Consider the following 13,987-nt stretch of genomic DNA (forward strand, 5'->3'; position numbering starts at 1 on the left):
GTCCGGAATGAGGTAGTTATTTTTGCTCTGAAATGTGATCAGCACTAGCACAAATGTTTCAGGTTTTCTTCAGTTCTATAGAAGGCTGCTAATAATGCAGCAGACATTGCACTATGTAATCGTCATTATGCTGACATTTTATATACAACTGTATATAAACAACAATAAACATTAATCTGTGACTTCAGGGATTATGGACAGCATCCACATAAAGCAGTTTAAATTTAAAAAATAAATTTAGAAGGCTGCTGCTTTGATTAGACAGGGTTCACAGTCTGAAAGGTCAGCAATATTGATTTTAGGAGAGCAGTTGTAAAGTGCATCTTCTGCAACAATCAAAAACAGGTATGTGAAATAACTTCAGCATGAACTCTTTAACCTTAAGTCTTAAAAAATGGGTTTTTTTCTTGTGAAAGTCAGAGAGATTTATCTTATCAGTTACAGAAATCTACTCCATGCCACATGCGTCATAATTTTATATTTTAATGACCTTTTAGTACACTAGGTACCCAGATTTGGATTTGTTCCACAATGTGACCTGCGTAATTACAATTTAAAGGAAAATAAGCATAGCTGACAGATGCAGGTTGCATTGTGTTACAGCTTTCAACACTTACAGCCCATTCCTTTTTACTCATTGCTATTGTAATGGCAAAGAACATCTCGTATCTTACCTTGGGCTACTTAAAGTCTGTAAGAACTGGTGAAATAATGGCAAAGTTTCGCTAGTATGCTGTTAGGCTGAAAATATCTGTAATTTCTTTCCCAATTTTCTTGAGAGAAATGCAGATTGACATTGAACTTGGTGTGCTGGGTGTTTGAAATGAGAAGGAAGCTTCTGTTTTTACAATATGCTGTACTTACTACCCTCCACCATACGTGGCTGGATGTGACTGTCACACACACATGCTGAACCTATAGTACAGATGTAAATGCATATGTTAACCCTTATAGGTATGTTTTCCAGGGCTGTGCTACTCCAACACATTCCTCTTCAACTTCTGAAGACCACCCATAGCTGGCTCACTATTTGTCTTGAAAGTTTCCACTAAAGCATGATGAACAAAATGTCTTGCACATGTTGGGATGTTACTTTTAAGTTGCTCTCTGTTTCCAGAGAATACTCTGCTGGTTGTGTGGGCTGAAAAATAATTTCAGGGGACAGTAAAGACAAACTTCTCCAAAAATCTCTACCGCTTTGCTTTGAAAGTGTGTTCTTGGACTGTGTGTTTTCACCCACTGCTTGTTCAGATAGCTGGATGTTATCTTGCTTGATTTTATTGGGTACCCAGTAACACCTAAGACAGATGCCATGGCTGAAACTTTCCACTGTTTTATTTTATAGTCATATGCCCACCCACAGTAGCTAGTTTGGAAACAAGTTTTCATTAAAGCTCTGATTTAAATCTTCATATATGAATATAGAAAAATACTTCAAAATATAGTCCAAATTATTAACATTTTAATTAACTAGTCATACATGTATTCTTATTTTATAAATAGTCCAGCAAGCAAATTTATTAAAAAGCATCTATTGTGCACTTAGTGACTTAAAGCAAACACTGCAACATGACTTATGAAATCAAAGTTCATGAATAAATTTTAAGGAAAAGTAGACCCTGCTGGTGATAATATTCTTTAGATAACACCCAGTGTTCCTGGGTTTAAAGCCGTAGTATCTGTCACAATGCAGAACCTCTTCTGACTGGGTAGGGGCAGTTTAATTCTTGCTTCCTTCAGAGAAACAATCAGTATTGTGTTGAGCCTGCAGTGAGAATTTGGTTCTGATTGTTATTGCGTAAGCAAAATCCCCTTGCAAAGTCTGATAATTTCTTCGTTTAGAGTATGCATAACACAATGTGCCTAAAAAAAGCTGGCACCTTTTATGAGCCATTGGGAGAAGCCCAGGGAGAGATCTGAGGAAAAGTGCAGCTTTGCCACTGCATCTTTGATTGCAAGATTTGTCTCATTTTGAAAGGGAAAGTTCCAGACAAATGCAGTAAAAGCATGGGGCTGGAAGTTGCCAGTTCAGTCTGTAAATATGTCTTTAACTACATGCAGGTTTCCCTGGGACAGAGCCATTACTGTCAGGCACATAGTACAAACTGTCTTTTTTTTAAATTGCAAAATTGCAGATTTCATTCATAGCCTGGAAAACTTGACAGAGCTCGTAGTACTTCTCTCTCAGGTATCACACGTTAGAGGAGTTTTAGAAGCTTTTGGAGAGCTGGTCCTATAGACTTATTTTCACATGAACAAAGGTCAACGTTTTCTAATATAAAATTAAATGTTAGTATCCGTAGCATGAAAAATAGAAGGCTTATTTCTGAATCTCCAACATTAAAGGCATTAGAGGGTGATATCACATCCAGCAGCAGGCTGTCTTCAGGTTTAGCCAAGCATGGTTACCTCCTGCATAATGAAATATTTGCAAATATGTATAGTAAGGAGTTGGTACTGTAGCATCAAAACTGGAATAGGTATCACAAAAAAAGCCCGTACAAGCCCTCTATGTATGTTTTTTGGCATGGTTTTGTGACAGAAATACTTTGGTACCAGCCAGATGTAGAACTGTTACACTCATCTGAAATAATCTATCCCTGCTTCTCAGCCAGTTTTGAGAAGAGCTAATTAGCTGGTTACGCTTTGTTTCCGCTCTCTGAATTAGTTTTGCCAGAGCCAGCTTAGGTGTGTCTGCGCAGCAGTGCATTTTGCTCAGGTAGCCATAGTACCTCTGCTGTTGGGAAGAAGCAGTGATACAGTATTGTTCATGTGGTAGGCACTGTTTCAGCATACTAGCTCTCTAACGATGGCCAATGTATAAAAAATTTTAGGTTTTTAAATGTTAAAATGGGTCTTGAAGGAGACTATTTCCTGTATAATCACAAAAGCCATGCTTCACATCTCCTGTCCACTTAAGGCCAGCTGGGAAAAGAAAATCAACAAGATGTGCAGCTGATTATATGAGAATTTAACGAGTGGGTGAGGCTGGCATCTTAATAAATGAAGTATAACAGTTATGGTGAAAAAAGCTGTCTTAAATCCCAGGGTCCTCAATCTGTCACTTATCTTTGGTATAAAAGTTGTATCTCCAAAAGGAGGTATAATGAGGTGAGCAAACAGGAAGAATGAGAAAAGTTTATTTTTATGATTTCATTCTAACAATTAGGATAGGATATAATTTACTGGGAGTGGACAGTATGAAAGATGCAAGATAATGAGACCTTGATGTGGCCATACCTGTGATACCATATAGAAAAAGAAAAAAGGGGGGGGGGGGGAAGGGAAGAAAAAAAAATTAAGAGAAATACCATGTTTTAATCCTAAAATCTGGAGGAAGGTCCAGTTGAACATCTTGCACAGGTTACAGGCCCAGGTACCTATATTTGAAAATTGGGAGTAAAATTACTGAAAAGCTGAGAAATTGTAACTAGAACTTTAGGACTCTGGACATCCAGAGTGGAATCATTCTCTCTTTACTTGAGTGCTCCACTGTATCTCGTCAGAGCCAGAAAGCTGGACTTCATAGTCAATGGAAATAACACAAAATTCATCATGACTTAATGCAGACATTTAAAACAAATCTGATTAACCTCACCCTCTGTAGGCATATACTGGGGGGGGTGGGGGGGTGGGGTGTTGTTGATTTTTTTGGATGGAATGTACTTCTTTCAGGCAGAATAAGCAGGGAATGAAGTGGGCAGGAGAGGAGTATCATGGAAGAAGGCACAGGGAAAAGAGGCAGATGTGCAAAGTAGAGTGGGGGAACTATGGCTACAAAGTATGGTATCCTCAGAAGGTACAGAAGAGATTGTGTACAGAGAGGGCTGGATTTGTGCAGGGGAAGAGAAAGGGATATGGGAATGGAAATGGAGAGAAAAGAAGACAAAGCTAGTGGGAACTTTTGAAATGCAAATATGTGAAAAGGGAGAAATTAAGCTAGGTGATAGAATGAGAAGGGGTGATTTTTGCTATTATGCAGAAATGGAGTGTGGTGAGAGCTCTGGATTAAAAAAAGATTACATTATGCATAAGAAGGTTTGATACTTTTAAAAGTAAATTTAATCTTCAAAGGATATTTATTTTATAGAATACAGTAGGGCGATGAGCACTCTTCTCACAAAAGAACAAAGAAGTTTGCTAGTATGAAACCTCTGTCAATAGAAAGCAATCGACAGATGGTATGGTATGGTATCAGCAACTGGTTTCCTTGGAATGATACCACATTCACGTTGCACCCTATGAAAGCGGGACAATTTTTTTCTCCTTTTCAATGTAAAATGCAAAAGGCAGTGAGGAAATGGCTATTTTTACTGCACAGATAGCTAGAGATATTTTGGTGATAAAGGGCAAGGCTACTGTGGTAGCAACCAGGAAAAGGGGGCTGGGTGGAGACTTCGCAGGAAAGGAATTCGAGAAGGGTGCATCAGCAGCAAATGGGAAATGGAGGCAGAATGTAACTCATGCACTTCATTGGAACCCTTTCCTCAAAAGTAGCTGTTTTGATAAGATGCTAGGATTGGCTTATCGTCTGTTCTCGAGACAAGGCAGTTGGTACTGTGAACTACATGCAAACATAAAGCAAAGGCATTTTGATAAAACAGGTCTGTACTTCCAGCTCAGAGTGCTGGTGATGACTATGCAAATAACTCCAGTTTTGCTCTTGCATTTATGAAGTCATCAGAAACCAGCCATCAAAGTAGTGCCAATAATCTAGTTGCTTGTTCTGTACTTATTCAGCAAACAATTGGATGCAGAATTACATTCCAACCATTTCAGTCTACAACGCAGTCTTTTCTGATTAGCAAATAAACATAAAGCCAACACATTTAAATATACTCCAGAAAGTGAAACAGGAAATTAACTTCTCTGTTACTTCTTGATACAGGAGCTATGTGTACTTCAAATATAACTGTAGTATGAACAACTTACTATTTCTATGAACTTTTATGCAAACATGAAAAAGAATTTAAAAGTCACATTTGGAATTAATAAAGGCCTGCACAGTCCTGTAAATGAACGACTTGGGACATTAGAACCACATGCTATATTTTTATTTTCCCTTTTTGTATGAATGCTGTTTAATATTAGTGTGGTAGTTTCTAGGAGTCCCACTCAAGGATTTTTTGTAATGTTATTGTGCAAGGTGGTATCCAGCAGCAAAGGTAGATCGACACTTTCTTTGCAGGCTAAATGGGAGTCTAGGCAGTTCAGTGCCTGTGAATACTGCTAGTAGTGCCAGTGTTGTTTGTATAAGGCTGGTGCTCTTTCATGGTATTTCTGTTGCACTCTCCTTTCATACAAAGGCCTTTCGGTTTGCACAGAGGTTCATATATCTCTTTTGCCGCAGCCCAGTACCTACAGAAAGCAGTGGGGTTGAAGTAAGCTGCAGTCAAGTTACTGAAGCTATTGGGCAAGACGCTAACAGTCTTGGCTAACTTGCTATAAAAGAGTAACAATGAAGCAACGAAGGGACTAACACCACCAGAACCGGGTAGCTGAAAAGGTTATTCACAGGTTTTGAGTTCTTTCCTGAGAGGAGCTTAGGCAGACATGAGTCGGGCCATTATGTTAGAAAGAAGAATTTTATTTCTGCAGTTGAAGTGATGGTCAATGAAATTCTATGGCAACAGTTCAAACTGTATATTTGCTTCCTTGCCAGGCAGAGACAATGCATCAATATTTATGGAATTATGCAATCTTCTTGGAATCTGAAAAAATGCCAAAGAACTGTTTTTCTCTCCTCAGCTTGAAATATCTTTGCTATTTTCTTGGCCAAAACAACAACAGTAATTATATATTATAAAATTCAGTTACTGACCAAGTTTTGGATTTTTGAAACAACCCAGAAATTCCATACATCAGAGGAAAGTTTCAGAGGCTAATACAATCAGTTATATCTTAGGCATTCATAACCTAGAATTAGATAACTGATTAGAAAATTAGGAAAATGTCAACACATTTTCTCTGTAACAGAGAACTTCACAGCTATGTGGAACTTGTAGACCGACAGAACTAAGAATTGCAACGCAGATAATAGATATCTATTTTCAGTTGGACAAGGATGGTTACGTAATTCTTGAGCTTTCATATATAAACTGGGTTGCTTATCTTGTTTGTTAAAACCCCAGAGGAATATACATTTGATTTGATATTTTTTTTAAAAAATCCATAATTTTGTGAGTCTTGATTTGTTTTTGTTTTGCATATTATTTTATAAATGGAAAACAAAACTTAAAAAAAATCATTTTTATGCGGTTTTATTCAGTTTTCAGCCCATTGTGGTTTGTTTAGACCAGTTGTTAAGGCTGTGGATCATTAGTGTAACTGCCTGTTGCTCTAAAGTAAGGTCAGTGACTCAGCTAAGTGCAATTGTTTGCAAGCTGTAAGAGCAGGTATACCATGTCAAAGCTGACATAGGCCTCATCCTAAATCTTATGGGAAATCTCAGCTCTGCTGTAAAGCCTCATTAATTTCTGTGGAAACAGTCACACTAATCTCTAGGTAAGACATGGGCCACAGATGTTCTTTACTAATCCCTTTCACGTAAGGTGTATTGAATCTCTAATAAACTGACCTGCTAACAAACAGCCTGAAACTTCAGACTGGGGAAGAGCTAAAAAAATAGTTGGGACATGAAAACATTTGACCATTTAACAATTATTCACAGAGTCAAAGTCTTATGGATCCTTTTTTTTTTTTTAATCTAAGACTGCTGTACATTAAAGTTATAGGAATGCAAAAATACAATCAGAACCATAAAACATCAAAATATGTGAACAGCTTATTTTCAGCTATTGCACTCTGCTTCTTTTATACCGGCTCTCTGCTCAGACTGCATTTTTATGATTGAGAAACATTTTATTAAAGCCAGCAGACTCTTCAAGTGTATAAACATGGCTGCTATTGCTATAATATTGGAAATTCTGAAAAACATCCAGTAGTAACTAGATCAGCATGGCCAGTGATGTAAGGCATTTTATATAGAGCTTTGGAAAAAATTATGGAATCACTTGCTGCAAGTTTGCAGTTGGCCAGAATTTTTAAAAATTCTGTGTAGTTAATGTGTAGTTTAAAACAAACAAAAAAAACCAAATCCACCCTCCAGTGCACTGGCTTGGCAAGAAAACAGAGAGGACACATTGCATCTTGTAACCTGTACTGCAAATAGCTCTGAAAGGAAAGGGCAGAAGAAATAAATCTGGCAACAGAACACATGGATCTCAAGCAAGCACCGTAAAAGGTTTTGAGCTACTTCATATTATTTAATAGTACCAGATTAGACATCAGGTCAAGCTGTTAAATTTAGGACTCTGAATTGTCTCTGTGTCCCAGAGTTCCCATCGTGGCTTTTTGGGATAAGCTGTGGCTAAAATCGCCTCACGTCTAGTGCCTGGGTGGTGGGATCAGGTGATTGTGTCCCTAGCCAGGCCTGTGCCAGGAGGCCTCGGACACTGGCAGCCTGAAGGATTTTTGGGTGTCTCTGGGCTGTGTGTCCCAAGGAAAGGCCTCTGGAGCAGCTGGTGGTGTGCTCTGTGTGTGAGGGCCATCGCAAGCCTGTGCAAGTCACCCAGTGGGAGACAGCTGCTGCAAGGGCCCCGTGGAATCTCCCAGGGCTGTTTAACTTTGTGGAAGTGACCTAGGTTACTGCCACCACTTGAACTTCCTGTTTCTTTTTGTTTGTTGTGCTATTATCAGTGTACTCTTGAATATTTGCCATTGCCAAACTAAAGCATTGTAAACATTTCTGCTAATTCCTGGGGAACTGGGGAAGATGCCATCTGCATCAGTGTTCACGTGGAGGCGGGAGGGAGAGCTTCTTTCCCCCTGGGAAATCCTGTTGCAGACAGGCTGGCACAGGCTGACCCCGTGGGGTGCTTGGGGTCCTTGGGACACCGCAAGGCCAGGTGGTTCCTGTCCCCCCGTGCATTCCCAGCCAGGCAGAAGGAGCGTCGGGGGGCACAGCTCGGCCCTCAGGCCCAGCTGGCACCCAGGGCCGCCGAGGCCAGTTGCGCCAGGCGTGGGCTGGGAGGCGGCGGCCAGGCCGGGGTGAGCCCTGGGAGAGCTGTCCTTGGAGTACTGCCCACAGCGGGAAATAAAGTCACTGCTGGGCATTTGAGACAGAAGCTTTCAAGGTTTGTTTGAAGCAAAACACTTAAGGAGTGACACTGCAGGAGGCTTTGCTTTCGTGAAGGTGTATTTTGGTAGCATGATGAAAGTGTGGTAACTGCTAGTGAGGAAGGGCGTGCACAAAGTGCTGCCAGGTCTGGGGCAGGACCCTCACAGCAGGCAGCAAGTGCCCTCAGCCTCGCTGGGAGGAATGGGAGAGGGACAAGCCATAATCACCATCTAAAACCAAACAGGAGTGTGTCCTGGGCTGCAGCCCCTCTGTGTTCCTTACATGTCCTCAGTTCACCCCATGACACTGGGCCTTGCAGCACATGTGGGATGGAAAATTGGATTTCCTCACAAAACAAAGCGAGAGAGATCTCTATCTATCTTCCAAGTTTCTTTCCTGATGCAAGTGAAAGTGGGAAGCATCTGGCTGGACTGCTTGGAAGAGGAGGGAGAGGGAGAACAGGAAGGGGGCTGTGGCAAGGGCTGGCTTTAGGAACAGGGAGGGAGGGAGGGAAATGGAGAGGAAGGGCTGCCAGCAGCTGCTGGCGCTGCAGGAGAGCAGGAAAGAGCAAAGATAAGAGGAGACAAAGGAGGGGCGAAAGCAGAAAGGGAAAAAATGGTGGGTCCCGTGTTGGGGAAGAGCGATCAGAGACACTCTGACACTGTGCTTTCTGCCTGATTAATGTGTTTTAAAAACACTGGGACACCGGGAAGGACACCTGGCAGGTTACCTAACACGGTTCCTGTGACTTCACCCTGTGCTATTTGCGCTTCTTCCAGCCAGCATGTGATCAACCTTTACTTGAATGTCCTAGGGTCTAAAGTGGTTTTGGGTTGAACATTTAGCAAATATATATGGAAGACTGACAGCATTATATTAAGGTATTTTTCAGGGTCTCCACATTGATGATGCTAACCCTTTCCATGAAGGATATCTGCTCTGAGAGCGTAAGCAAATGTGGCATTAGAGGCTCAGGGCTCTGAAATAATTTGTGCTCCTCACTGCTGCAGAGAAGCTTATGCTTCAGCCAAACATAATCTACAACTGCATCCTGCAGTTGGGGAACAGACTGCTGAGAAGAGGGAATTTATCACTAGATCCCAGGCCTATAAACAACTGGACACATCTTGAATGACATTTGTTTATATCAACACATCTATCTCTTTTCAGTGTGGTCTACTATGCACGAAATGGTGGTGCCTTGTTTGTGTAGCACTTCCTATCTCCAATGATAATCTTACTAAAATTAGAATTTATGGAATAACTTAGTTTTTACTGTTAACCACTGCTAGGCTGAAATTCATGAACTTGCCAAGAACTGATTTTATGTCCTGAATTTAATCCCTTACAGGCACATATGTTTCAATGCTAAAGACAAATACTTTTCACCAAAAGAAAATCTTGTCTGTTAAGGGTGTTCTTATTGCAAAAGAACAGCTAGACTATTCCATATAGTCTGACATGGAGCATCCTGGTTTTATGCCTTATTTTATCAGGTTTCTGTGGAAAAGTTTTGTTAACAGGGAGCTATAGGGGTGGCTTCTGTGGGAAGCTGCTAAAAGCTTGACCTATGTCTGATGGAGCCAATGCCAGCCAGCTCCAAGACAAACCCACTGCTGGCCAAGGCTGAGCCCATCAGTGATGGTGATAGCACCTCTGGGATAACATATCTAAAAATAATAATAAAAAAACCCAAAACCCAAAACCTGCACAAACTGCATTCAGAGAGAAGAGTGAGAACATGTAAGAGGAAGAACTCTGCAGACACCAATGTCAGTGAAGGAGAAGGGGCAGGAGGTGCTCCAGGCACCAGAGAAGAGGTTCCCCTGCAGCCCATGGAAGTTAATGGTGGAGCAGATATCCACCTGCAGCCTGTGGAGGACCTCATGCTGGAGCAGGTGGATGCCCAAAGGAGGCTGTGACCCTGTGGGAAGCCCACGCTGGATCTGCCTGTTCGTGAAGGACTGCACGCTGTGGATGGGCCCCGTGCTGGAGCAGTTCATGAAGAACTGCAGCCTGTGGGAAGGGCCCACATTGGAGAAGTTCATGGAGGACTGTCTCCCATGGGAGGGACCCCACGCTGGAGCAGGGAAAGAATCTGAGGAGTCCTCCCCTCCCTACAGAGGAGGGAGCAGCAGAGACAATGTGTGAGGAACTGTCCACAGCCCTTGTTCCCTGTCCCCCTGCATCACTCAGGGGATGGAGGTAGAGAAACTGGGAGTGAAGCTGAGCCTGGGAAGAAGGGAGGGATGCAGGGAAGGTGTTTTAAGTTTTAGTTTTTACTTCCTACTCTGATTTGATTGGTAATTAATTGAGTTAATTTTCCCCAAGTCGAGTCTGTTTTGCCCATGAACAGTAACTGGTGAGTGATCTCTCCCTGCCCTTATCTGAGCCCAGGAGCCTTTCCCAGTATCTTCTGTCCCCTGTGCAGCTGCGGAGGGAGTGACAGAGTGATTTTGGTGGGCACCTGCATCCAGCCAGGGTCAGCCCACCACACTTATGTAAGACATAAGATATCCCCCTTTTCCGAAGACCCAATGACAGTTTCCCAGTAATTTGCTCTTTTCAGAAAATGTCAAGCTCACACTATCTCTGTGTGTTTCTGGTGTCTCTTTGACATTTTTTCTTGCAAGAAGCTCGTATCCCAGCCTATTATACAGAGGTAGGGTTTTGTCTAGATGCCGTTGCCCCTACTCGCTATGTACATAGGAAGACAGTTAATGGTAGAAAACTCAAAAGTTCCTTGGGATTCACTGGAGACATCATACACCTTTCCACTTGCTCCTATATACAAGTCTCCCTATGAGCTGGATCGTGTTGGACTAGTAAGGCAATAAGGTACTGACAAGGTCACATTTAATTTTCTAGAGCAGAGGAATCTACAGTACTGTTTAGTATTCCTCTGCTTGCTTCTACCTCAGTACTCTTCTTACTTTTTCTTTAATCATGCTGCACAGCAGAACTCTGACCCCTGCCCCTACCATATGCACAGGACCCACATTCCTTGGAACAGTTTACATGGGACCCATCAAGTCCTTTCTGCTAGATCACCCACAGCTCAGCCTGAAGCCACAGTCAAAGTCAGCTGGCAAGTACTGTTACCAGCTCATCAGAGCAGCCCAGATTTCAGCCAAAGGTGTTTCGATGAAGGGAAGACCATGGTTTAAAGATCCTCCATTGCTACCCTGAGCTTTTGAACCCTTACAATATCAGTCAAAAATGAAGGCAGAAAAAATTGAGAGGCAAACAAAATGAAATTTGCACTCAGAAGTCCCTGATATAAAGAAAATTCTTAATTATACCATGAAATTTTCCTGGATTGTCACAGTAAGTTACTAGTTTCTTTTTGTGAAAAATAACAACTGTGTATTAGACTGCTGAGGAGTGTCCTATCTTACAACCATTGTATTTGCATTGTTTGCTGTAGATTGATGACTCCATTCTCCAGTACTTTGGAAGCCATACGAGAAGAGCAGTTGTATATGCACCTCCTGCCCACCGTGAAAGCGACCGTCAGCTCTGTCAGCGGATCCTGACAAAACATGGATATACAGTCACAGTCCTTGAAAACAGGAGGCTGATGGAAGATCCCAGGCATGAGGGCCCTTATCACAGTAAGAAAAATTTGACTTAGTTAATTCATTAAGTACTAAATATCAGCTATTGATCCAAGTTCTTCCACAGAGGAAGAGCTTATAAACTCTCGATGTAAGGATAGAAGCCAAATTCTAGCCCTTCCCAGTTGTGCAGCTGATTTTCCACGAAGAGATGATTCTTCCATTAGATATATCCTTCTGTGAAAAAAATGCAGCAGTGATTCGTCATAGTCTTGACAACCAAATCAGATCAGTTTTTTTTTTCCTGATGACTTCTCATACCAACTTCATCAATATAACTGAAAGTTTTTCGGTAGAACATTTCATAAGAAAGCAAATACTTGCTACATTTGGTTCTTTGTAATTTTCTTTCTTAAAGAAAAGCTGTATGCATGAAGGTACACTTTTTTCTCCGGTAGTGTTTTGTTTGCTCTGAAAGCTTGTTAAAGAACACAATACAGAAGTACATTTTGCATTTGCAGGAGAAGCTGGGTTAAATTACTGTTGGTTCTTAGGTCCTGTTGAAATTTGTTCCACAGTTAAAGCAAGCTACTGAAGAAGCTTATTTCTTGTACAGGGGCTGTAGCTTTGTTATTTAGTTATATTGTACTTAACAGAAGAGCTTTGGACACCAGCTATATATATGCTGACAATGTTTAAGTGCTTTTGGACACCTTAGAGGTATGAACTGAAACTGTAATCTTAGTTTGGTCTTCTGTTGGAAGTCAATTCGGAACTGGAAGGCTTTGAAAAAAAATACACAGCCCACCATTCTGTCAGTAAGAAAAATTGTGTGGTTGGTGATTTCTGACGCTGAAGGGAGTGCTGCTTGCATCATTCAGGCTTGCAATACATTCCTGGGGTTAGCAGAGAGCTCAGTTTTGCTTTGTGCTTTAACCAATCAGAGTAGTTTCACAGCTGAAAAACAATTACTTAGCATGCTTGAGGCTGCTGCTTAAAATTCCACCATGAATTTCAAGTTTCTTTAAGAAACTTTCTTGAAAATGAGGTACATGCAGGTTTCTTGACAGGCTGTACCAAGAAATATAAATTATCTTTACCTCACTCTTTCATTTTAACCTGGTTTCATAGGCACCTTTCAGCCACTCCTTGCCTTGAGTACTTTCCATCTCAGAGTGACAAGACAGCATATCTGCAAGCTTTACTAATGTCAGATGGGCTGCAGAGAAAAGATGGCATCTCTGGGGGCTGTGCACCCCATCTCTGTGAAATACAGTTGTTATAAATGGCCAAAGAAGTGGGTATGCCAAATTCAGTTATCACCTAGAAAAAAAAATGACTGTACTAGATTTTGCTCAGTTCAGCCTGAAGTTCTCCAATACAGGTTTTTACCTTCCGAACACTGCCTCTGCAGAAATCAGCTTACTTGTGGGTATTTATATTTTGCAGGCTAGCACCAGTACTTCCTGCACTATTTTTCCAGTAATGAAAGAAAAAAAAAAATGAAAAGGGTTTAGGTATTTTCCAGGAACATCCTACAGCTTCCAGCAGATGTTAGAGTATGTAGAAAAGTCAAATGCTTGCCAATTTAAGGTAAAGAGTAAGATACTACTAATTCCATTTCATGGCAACATACGTCTGCCTTTAACTGTTCCCTCTGTTACGTAAGTTCCTAGCTTTAAAGTTATATTTTAAAAACAAGAAGTAAAAGAACATGTCTGCATACCAAACCAATGATCTTTTCTTAGAACTAAACAAGGTATGCTCAAAGTTATTTTTCTTTGCCAGTAGATGATGGGGGTTACTGTTCTGGATGGGATAGTACTCCTTATTTTGAAGAAGGGTATTTTGAGCTATGTTTTGTCATAATATTTTCCCAATAGGACAGTAATAAATTATTAAAAAATATGCTTCTTGAAGCCTCTATTAAAAAGATATAGATAATGGACTGAGAAACACAGATCATGAGTGTTGTGAAAAATCTATTAAAAGAGTAATTCCTTCTTACTTGGTATTATTTAACAGCTCTATCCAGTGCTTTTTATTTTTGTGCAATCTGTCTTACTAGTGTATCTTTCAAAGTTCACTCTAATTTTGAAAGGATTTTTTGTTTAGAAAGGCTGAGAGCCAAAAGTCTAGCTGAAGTCATATATGGAAAAAAATTCACTACAAAACATTCCTAACTTTTTTGTGCTGGCCCGCTATTAATTTTGGGACCAGTTCTACTCCTGTTTGAAACCCAAATGTCACAGCTCTGCACACTTACAGAGAGATCCTCCACACCTGGGCTGCAGCACTGTGTTGAGTTCAT

General features: G+C 40.9%; 1 protein-coding gene across 2 annotated transcripts in view; it reads left to right on the top strand.

Moving 5' to 3' along the window:
- Positions 1-13,987, top strand: part of CPED1 (cadherin like and PC-esterase domain containing 1) — a 155,106-nt gene that overhangs the window by 1,962 nt on the left and 139,157 nt on the right. For both annotated transcript variants that reach the window (XM_027809038.2, XM_027809039.2), the window contains exon 3: positions 11,547-11,733. In XM_027809038.2, coding sequence (XP_027664839.2) covers positions 11,547-11,733 — 187 coding nt within the window. The remainder of the gene's footprint in view (positions 1-11,546; positions 11,734-13,987) is intronic.

This window comes from Falco cherrug, chromosome 5 (genome assembly GCF_023634085.1).
Source record: "Falco cherrug isolate bFalChe1 chromosome 5, bFalChe1.pri, whole genome shotgun sequence".
NCBI lineage: Eukaryota > Metazoa > Chordata > Aves > Falconiformes > Falconidae > Falco > Falco cherrug.